General features: G+C 47.2%; 1 protein-coding gene across 1 annotated transcript in view; it reads right to left on the bottom strand.

Moving 5' to 3' along the window:
- Positions 1-10000, bottom strand: part of si:ch211-1e14.1 (UPF0606 protein KIAA1549) — a 61333-nt gene that overhangs the window by 25664 nt on the left and 25669 nt on the right. The window contains 3 exon segments of the mRNA XM_042110911.1: positions 1-2; positions 1126-1214; positions 1316-3700. The exon segment at positions 1-2 is cut by the window's left edge and continues 167 nt beyond it. Of these exon segments, the coding sequence (XP_041966845.1) occupies positions 1-2; positions 1126-1214; positions 1316-3700 (2476 nt within the window).

The following is a 10000-nucleotide window of genomic DNA, read 5'->3' as shown; positions in this document are numbered from 1 at the left end:
ACCTGCAAGCCAAAGCAAGACACACACACACACACACATCAGTTACCCACTCTATATGTCATGATGAGTGTGCATAAATATATTAATCCAATGACAGACTTCCAATGAATTCCATCATTAGAGCAAACTGTGTTTATTAAGAAAATATACGGTCATAATTTGTAAAATGGCATGTTGTTCAGCACACGCTTGAACTCTTTTAAACATTTACCAAGGGTGAGCTTGACAAAGAGGGCATGCATTTAAAAATATTTATTTACAAATGTTGACCAATCAAGTAGCAACTGGCAACTACCATGTTTGAAATGCCTGAAAAGCGCCTTCATGTTCTGATTCTGACATCACTGGTCTCCCACATCATCGCTGGTCACATCTATCTAGTCTATCTCATCCCTCCCCATTTCCTGGTGTTTGTTTATAAACACAGACTTGATAAACAGAACAGGAAGCCTTCTTCCCACAGAAATGTACATGAAACATGATCTTTAGATGGAGTACAAGATGTTACATAACCAACAGAAAGAGCTTCAGTTTCTTTCCGCTGGCAGACATAACCTCAGTAGCTAATTAACACCTTTCTGGTTATGTAACCTCCACTCCAGACCTTTCAAGTCAACATCCAAGGCTTAACTTACACGAGCGGCCATGAAAAGAAGATGAAATGACTCAGCTGTTTTCCCTTCCCTTCCTTTCACGTCAGCCTGAAGACGCCTGAGTTCTTTGGAAGAACGTTAATGTGCTGCGGTAATCGCTCCTCGAAGCCAACATATGGCACTCCGTGAAGTCTCAACATAGTGGATACTACAATCTCTGAAAATTGTATGTGATTTTGGCGCTGTTGTGAGCAATAAGCAAATCTAGAATACTTGAACTGTTTATCTCTCGGTTCTAACTAATGGCTTTCTGGAACCATAAATGCTCTCAGGTGGGGGGGAAATTGCACCGGAAGCAGCAACTCAACATCTTTAGTCTGAATATTGCTAGACTATACATGTGCCAAGGAAATTGTAATCAACTTTGGCAATTATGCTAGTCACTCTGTCTATAACATGAGCTCTTTTGCAGTACCATTATAAAATCCATGAATGCCCTCCACTAAAGGCAGTTGTGACTTTTGTAACTTACCTGCAGCTCCAGTGATTGGTTGAACTCAGGCTTCAGGATCTCACGGACCTTAGCTTTGGCATATCCAACTGTGGACCCTGCTGAGAAACCTATACAGTACGACAGAGGTTAGCAATAGTATAAAATACCATCTTCCCTTAGTAAAAACAATATCATGTCAGCTACCATAAGTCAGGGAGATGAGTCTTACCGACTTTGACCAGATAGTTCTCGGGGTCGGTGATGTTACACAGGTACTCTCGAACGGTGGTGGTCTGAGGAGGTTTTGAGGTGGTAGCTGCTGGCGGTTTAGTAGGGATGTCAGGAACCGTGGTTAGAACAGTGGTTACAGCTGTGGGAATAGTCCTGTTGAGCGATGCTGTGTTGGTATTGATGGTTGTCAGGGTATCCTCAGTTGCTGTGGTGTCGGATGGTGTTCCCATAGTGATGGCTTCATCAGCCATGTCGGTGAGTGATGTTCCATTGGGGGTAAAAGGTCTTGGGGTTAGGGGGATGGTGGTGGCATTTGGGGCAGGATGTGTAGGGGCAAAGGGGAAAGTGGTGGCACTGGAGTCTGACTGGGAGGACTCAGGGGTTAAACCAACAGTGACATATGGGCTAATACTGGGAGGAAAGAGGGAGGTACCATTGGTCAGGGTCTCCAAGACAGTTGGAGTAATGTCCCATTGTCCATGTGTAGTTGAGGGCAGGACAGGAGTATGCAGGGATGTAGTATTGACTTGGGCTGTCAGGATTGATGGAGTGCTGATCCAATCAGAGCCCCCACCCTGACTCCACTCTGTGCTGGGCACTGAGGGCTCCATGGAGGGCGTAAGCACCATGGAGGGATCCAGAAATGTGGTATTTTGCTGTGACGTCTGGTCAGGTTCCGATGTTGGAAAGCTCGGTGGCTCAAATCCTGAAGTATCCGTTGAAGATTCCTCGGGCCAAGAGCTGTTGTGGGCAGGGAGCAGCTCCTCACCAAATGAGGCAGTAAACAGTTGAGTTGGATTCACTGTGAAAACTCCAGTGGTCAGGATGGGCATGGGAGTGATGGAGTTACCGGATGAAGGGCTGGTGTGGTTGGGCCTTTGCTCTGGCAGCCTGCTGGGCTCTTTGGTCTGCTGGATGGTGAAGTACTCCAGGCTGTTCATGTCAGGCAGCAGGAGGTCTGTGGGCTCAATGGTCACGCCGTCTGACCAATCTGGCACAAGGCTGGACACGCTGTCTTGGGGGGAGACTGGTGACTTTGTGGAAGAACCAGGAGGGGGCATGAACACTGTTGGCCTGATTAGAGGAGGATTTGAGATGTTGACGTTGGATGAATTGGTGAAAGGCTCTGCAAAGCCAGGAGGGAACGTGGGCAAAGCTGTCATGTTTATGCTGGAAACTGTGGTTGTTTGACTAGGAGGGCTGGTTATATTTGGCCTACTGTAAAGTAAGGTAGGACCAGGGGAGCCAGGCAACACACTGGTGGCTCTGGAACTGGGAGAGTTGGTCACATGGGCATCATACTGGTCTGGATTGGTAAAACTGGGTGTGCGGGTCATGTGCATGACCGGCTGTACTGGGCTGGTTAAAACAGGTGATCTGGTGACGTGTAGTTCCGGAAGTACGCTGGATTCCTTGGGATACCTTGTAAGAAGAGTCCCAGAAGGCACCAGAGCTGCGCGAGTTGGGAAAGAGGTGTCGTAGGCCTCTGAGTTAGAGTCCTCAAAGTCATACATGTCTGAGGGTAAACTGGAGACCAGGGAGTAGTCGTCCCCCTCAGATCCCAAGAAGGACATGGTCTCCTGGTAGTCTCCAGAACCCCAGTCCGCCTCCATGGTGTTGGTTGGGTAAAAGTCTTCCATGGGACCCATGGTGGGCACTACCGAAGTGGTCATCCCTTTGTGGTTCCCCATCAGTACATGGCTAAGATTCTCTTCTGGAGTGCCATCATCATTCTGTATATTCAGGTTGAAGCTCGGTGACAACTGGTGATCTCTGGGGTCTTCTACACTACCGGAAGGTTCCACAGGAGGTTTGGCAGTTGTTATGGCAGCAGGCGGGACCTCTAGTCCTTGGGTGCCAGATGGGATTGAGGAGGTGGTGGAGTTGGTTGCCTGGGTTTCCACCGGGGGAGGCATCGGAGGCCTCACATGGGTGCTGTTGTGGTCAGGTATTACAACAGCAATAAAGGAAGCGGATGATGGAGAAGAGGACCACAATTGTGCTGTTGAAGAGGGCACGATTTGAGAGAGAGGCACTGACGGCTGCTGCAGTTCTCGGGGCCGTCGGGCTGGGGCCTCCAGGGGCCCTTCCACAGACTCTTCCCCAGATTCAGGGGCAGCAGGTGGGGGAGCATGAAGGGGAGCTGAGTCCCACCTGGGCATGAAGGCTTTAAGGGGAACTGGTTTACTGCCATCTGTTTCAAGACCTTTGGCTGGAGGCAGGGGGGCAACAATGGAGGAGGAATGCCCCGGTATACGGACGGCTGTCTGGGTGGAGGCCTCAGTGAATGATGCTGGTAAGGCGGCAGGTGATGGTTCTGGGACATGGTTCTGCACTGCCAGGGGAAGCTGGTTTGGCAAGCTGGATGCCATCACTGGCCAGTCTGGGAAAGAAATGTTAGCAAAGAGTGGTGAGTCAGTCATGTCATGTCAGAGGATCTTCTGGACAGTCACGAATTTGATCAATCAATCAGTCAATCGATCATTTTGTCTGATGGACAGGGCGTAAATAATCAACGTTTGGAATAATCAATATGAAATGAACCATGTCTCAGGTCACATGCTGGTGACCTCACAAGCTCCATTACACCCTGAAGCAAATAAATGTGTCACACAGATTTTCTAGTTTCAAGGACATCAGACATTTTACTTGATTTGTACTTGATTCCTTGATGCAAGTGAAAAACAGAACACTCATATCCTGATCCATTCTGAACATCTGAACTGAGCAGTCAACAGAACAGCCACAATAAAGGCAATTTCCTGACTGAACTAAAATCTCACAAAAAGGTTAAGTTCAAGAGAATGGTTACAGATCGACTAGTAGGCTACATGAACAAGGGGAAACCAAAGAGAAACCAATGAGACCTGTAGGTGTCAATTATGTTTTTTCTATTTCATGTCAGAGTATCAGATAAAGCCTCGGGCCATGTCATGTACAGTAAGCTTTAAATGGGCCATTAGGCAAAATGGTGATAAAATGGGAAAATCACAGAACAGAAACCATCGACACTTGACTAGTGTGACTTCAAGCTCTGAAACCAGGTCAGAGTCACTGAAGCAGTAGAGCACCAAGGTTTTGTCTGCTAGACGAACATCTGACTACTCACTAATAATTAACATTTACTTAGATAACTACATAACAGCATGCATTTTTTTGTTCATCAACAATAATTTGAAAAGACAAATGCTGTTGCACTTGCTCGGTAAATTATTTCTTGATTCGTCCATGTTTCCTTTGGGTCTATTATAAAGAGGGCACCAAACAAAACGTAATCTTCAAAGAAAATAATTTCTGTGAACTGGCTTATGCACAAACAGAAATGACCTATATAAAAAAGATTCATTTAGTACAAAAAGATGGTCCCTCTTGATTTCAAAAAGAGGACTGGCAATCTGGTTGGCATATTTCGTGCTTCGCTGCTAGTTCCCCAGCATCTCACTTGTTCTTAATGAAGAGCCTGAAGCGGACAAACGTCTGTGCTGCTAATTTACTCTCACAAAGCACGGAGACGCAACAGCTAGCCACGGCTGCTGGCTGGCTCGCTAACTGAGCGTGGTTACACAAGACACGAAACACTGCGCAGCACACTGTAAACTCTCTCTCTCTCTCATCCACACACACACAGTCACACACACACACATTAACACACTGGAGTTTGCCCGGGAAAACAGGCAATGCCATGAAACAGGCATTTCAATAATTAAGCAGCAGCCTTTCATAAGGCCACTTCTCAGCAGCAAGTATCAGTTCGCCTGGTTTATATTCCGAAAGGTCTTTTATAAATGTTCCATTAGTCTGGTATTTCCAACCCTAATGGAGTTAAACAAGAAGTTTAGAGTGGAGCATTATGAAGCGGTGTAGTGTGGGAGCAAGGCATCTGGGATGAAGAAGGGGTCTGCCATAGAGGCTTTGAACGAGCCCAGAAACACAGATGCATGGCAGTGAAAGTGGAGCTTTACTCCCCATACCGGCTGGACCAGGGGTCAGTTTTCATGTCCTTGCTCATAAGGGTAAGAGTCGAATAAGGGAATGAAGAGGCTGGTCTTTGAACAGCTATGGGGCCAGTTTATATAACCTCAGTGGAGTTAAACACAGAGAAATGAAAAATAGAGACAGAGAAAGACAGAAGGAGAGGACAGATAGAGGAGATAGAGAGAAAGGGAGAGAGAGAGAGAAAGAGAGAGAGTAGATAAGGTATCCATTAGCAGCTTGGATAAAGGCAGCTTCAGTCTGCCAGAAGGACAGCCTAAGAGTTCAGCTGAGTGCAGCACTCATGTCGCTGAACGTGTTCCACTCGTGTGTCCAAAACAGCAGAACAAAAGTCTGGTGACAACCTGTCAAAGTCATTAGCATATGAACCTAACGCGCCTCTGTCCGGCCACAGAGCAGGGGCTCTCACCAGTCGCCGCTAATGTGGCCCTAACAGGACACACAGCTCTTAGCCCCACCCAACACAAAAAGCTCTCCGCACCGCACCGGGGTCATCCGAACAGAGCCCTAAGCGATCAGGGCCCTTGTGCCAGAAAAACTGACTATGGCTCTGATAGAGTGATTTGGAACAGAGGCTTTCAGAGCACAGGGCAGCCACAGCAGCGTCGGGCAGGGCAACTCATGGCACTAATGTTGCCCTCGGGGACGTCTGAGGAGCGGGCGAACGCGCTGCCAGGGCACAGGTCCATTGGATTGTTTATCTACTGACTCCTTTTCGTTCCATTCGGAATCAGTTTAGTCTCTACTGCCTGAAATGTTTTGTCTTCTTCTAATCCTATTCCATGATTAAGTTTGGACGTCTCTATTGTACTTTGCAAAAGCTCATGCATTTTGATGTGCTTGTTTGAAGTGCTCTGGTCTCTTGGATTCATTAGGACGGTTATGGTTATGATCAGGTTTTGGCAAAGGATAATGCTGGGACCTCTGATGAGGACCAGAAAGACTGAAACAGCAATAAAACAGTCATACTCTCTCTCCCTCTCTCACACACACACACACTCTCTCTCTCTCACACACACACACACATCCACATGTCCACACTCTCGCTCTCTATCTCTCTCTCTCTCTCACACACACACACACTCTCTCACACACACACACACACATCCACATATCCACACTCTCTCTCTCTCTCACACACACACACACACATCCACATGTCCACACTCTCGCTCTCCATCTCTCTCTCACACACACACACTCTCTCTCACACACCCATCCACATGTCCACACTCTCGCTCTCTCTCTCTCACACACACACACACACGCACACGGACACGCAGACACTCTTGAGAGAGACAGCTCACGTACCCACGAGTTGAAAGAGAAGCAGCTGGAGCTAAAAATACTCAATAACGAGAGGCCCATTTACGGCCTGCTTTGATATGCAGCCGAGCTGCGGCGTTTGGAAGCCCTGAAAGACAGACTGTTAGATGAGAGAGCAGAGAGATCAGACAGACAGCCCGCTCGCAACAACAACACACACTCACTTCAGTGAGTCAGCACATGCACACCGTCAGCCTGGGTCTTACAGTGACTTATAGAGAGTACAAGCACGCACACACACACTCTCATACATATAAAAAGCTCTCTCTCACACACATACACACAGACTCTCTAACACACATACTGTACACAAACAGTCTCTCTCACACACAAACACAAACACTCTTTCACATACTATTACATTCTCTCTCTCTCTCTCTTAGACACACACACACACATAGATATTCAGAAATACCACACACTCCAAAACATTTCTTTTAGACTCACAAACACATAAACACTGAAGTGAGTGATGTTACACTTTGCGTTCAATGAGACGCTTTCTAGTTGAACATCTGTGAACAAAACAAACCCCAAAAACACTGAACTGGCTGCCAAACCACTGTTTTATTTCCCTTGATATACTAGGACTCTTTGTTACGATCCCAGCAGTAGTTTTTCAGTGGATCTGGGTCACGGATGCGTAAACAACACAGCGGAGTGTCTAGCCACAGCCCAGACCATTTCCTCTGACCATCAGCGCTGTGGATCTTGAGTGGAGATACAGAAGCAGAGAAATCAGAGGTGTGCTCAAATTCAGGCTCTAAAGGTTTAGCCTAGAGGCTCAAAAACATCAAAGGCAAATGCTTTTACATTCAATTGTTTTGTGTAAACATTCCAAATAGTTTAATTGAAACAGTAATCCTTAGGTCATCCTTAGTCCATGTTTGTTTGCCAAGACCTACTGTACCTGCCTGCTCACACCATGTGTTTGTGTGTGTGTGTGTGTGTGTGCGCGTGCGTGTGTGTGTTTGCGAACGTTCATAGTGAATTTGAAGCAAATGAAAAACTGTTTCAAAATGTCTGCGACCCTTTGTCTTTTGTTTGCTATTTTGAGCACAGCTCCTGTCTTCTTCCTCCTCTCTGTCCCTCTGCACCCCAAGCTGGCATTAGCGGGTGTGTGTGTGTGTGTCGCTCTGCACCCCAAGCTGACATTAGCGGGTGTGTGTGTTGAGGCTCTGGGGCGGCCGAGCGAGGAGGAGAAAACAGAGCAAATCAGCAAAATCATCTCCCGTGGCACCTTAACGGGGCCGCCACATTGCCATTACCCCAAAATAAAGCCCCTTCACTTTTTAACAGTGGGAGTCAGTCAGGGAGTGTGTGTGTGTGTGTGAGTGAGAGAGTGTGTGAGTGTGAGAGAGTGTGTGTGAGAGTGTGTGTGTGTGAGAGGAGAGTGTGAGTGTGTGTCTGTGAGTGTGTGTGTGTGTGTGTGCTTGCGTGCGTATGAGTATGTGTGTGTGAGAGTGTGTGAGAGTGTGTGAGAGTGTGAATGTGTGTGTGTGTGCTTGTGTGTCTTCTATCACGCTTGTGCCAAGCATTTGAAGTACCCTGTCCTGCACTTGCAGCTGGATGCAGTGATGCCTGCCAACGCCATACAGAGACTCCCTCATGGAGTGAAAACGAGTGCAAAGAAGAAAACGGAGCCATGTGTAGATAGCCCCACCTCCCCTCCCCTTCCACTCTAATGACCAGATGTGAGAGAAAAGCAACAGAGAACTAGCCCCTCGGTAGACAAAACGAGGAGAATGGCTATTTCAGAAAAGTGATTTTTCTTTACTTTTCTTTCTTTTTTTCCGCCACTGCTCGTGGCTCACCTGTCCTCTCTGCCCTCCCTCCCTCCCTCCATCTCTTGAGTGAGCCTTGCTGCTGACCTCACGGCGAAGGGGGAGCAGCTCTTGTCTGTTCTGTGTCCAGGTTTTATGGGCGAGCGAATGAGCGAGCTGTGACTCAACACTGCCAGACTCCAGCCCTGGGTCTCTCCTCACCTCTCCCTCGCGCTCCTCACCGACCTGCCCTCTGCCTCTCTGAACGTCCCGCACACATATTTCATATGAGTTCTCACATGCTGAGGAGGGTGTATGCTAAGCAAGCAGGAATGCATATGGGATGGGGAGGCTAAAAAGACAGGGGTGATATGCTAGCGTTGCAGTGGTGGTGGTAATGTAGTGGCTAAGGAGCTGGGTTAGCATGCAGTTGCTGGAAAATTTGTGTGTTTTGAATCTTGGCTGACACTGTCGTGCCCTTGAGCAAGGCATTTAACCCCGAGTTGCTCCAGGGAAACAAGCCCATTGACACATGTAAGTTGCTTTGGACCAAAAAATCAGCCCAATGAATTACTGAGTGCAGTAAAAGACACACTCACACAGGCACTCAGGTCTTACACTAGCCTATATCTTGCACTATACTGGCACTGTAGTAAGGGCAGATCCTTAAATAGGTGTATACTTCAATTGGCCTACATCCCACCAAAGATTTTGTCACATTTCCTTGTTTCCTTATTTCTTCTATCAGCAGATTGGGCCTCACATCACCAGGACCAAGCAAGATGGACTGTAACAAAGTTCAGTCCTTTTCTAAACCCTCATTATTCAACTGAGCACTCTAATACCCCCCATCCTTTAATACCCCCTGTACCCCCCATCCTTTTCCTCTCTGATTCCGATACTCTTTACAAGAATCACACAGCATGAATCTACCAAAGACCTACGTTTTTCTAGTCAACAGGATGGCTTCCCTTCACCACACCAGAGCATGGAACAAGGGTATTGTCTGGGAAAATGTGTTGTCCTATCTGCAGAGTCATTGTACTTCTGCATTCTGCAATGCCATCTTCAGAGAGATTGAACATTGATCCCATTATCTACGTCTGATGGACAATAGCGTCAGCGTTCATAGCATCTTGCTCTTTTCTTGGAAGCCACTCACCATTTGCTCTGGGGCTACAATACTGTTGTAGCATCAACCCAGTGGAACTGCCTTCACTTCATCCTAAAGAGAAACTGCAAAATCCCTGGGAGCTGATTATATCAGACTAATGGGCTGCCTAAACACACTCCAATCCTCTACGCCAAGTGCTGCGGGGACGCTGATAGCTGCTCGCTCCAAAATGGATCCACTCAGATCAGAAACAGATCTGACTCCAAGGTCGGGATGAGTCCTGATTTCATACGCACTTCCCCTGATAAACAAAAACATCTTGAGTTTTCAATTTGCCAAATATGGAGGGGCTAATAAGTCACAGACACTTTCTGCCAAGTATGCACATGCCAAGTATGCCAAGGACGTTGAACTGTGGTAGGAATTGCAGAGTCTGACAATATTATGCATGACATGATTGAGTATTCTTGAAGTCTGTGATTTGAAA

Source organism: Alosa sapidissima, chromosome 11, assembly GCF_018492685.1.
Source record: "Alosa sapidissima isolate fAloSap1 chromosome 11, fAloSap1.pri, whole genome shotgun sequence".
Lineage (NCBI taxonomy): Eukaryota > Metazoa > Chordata > Actinopteri > Clupeiformes > Clupeidae > Alosa > Alosa sapidissima.
This window is presented reverse-complemented; position numbering and strand designations above follow the sequence as displayed.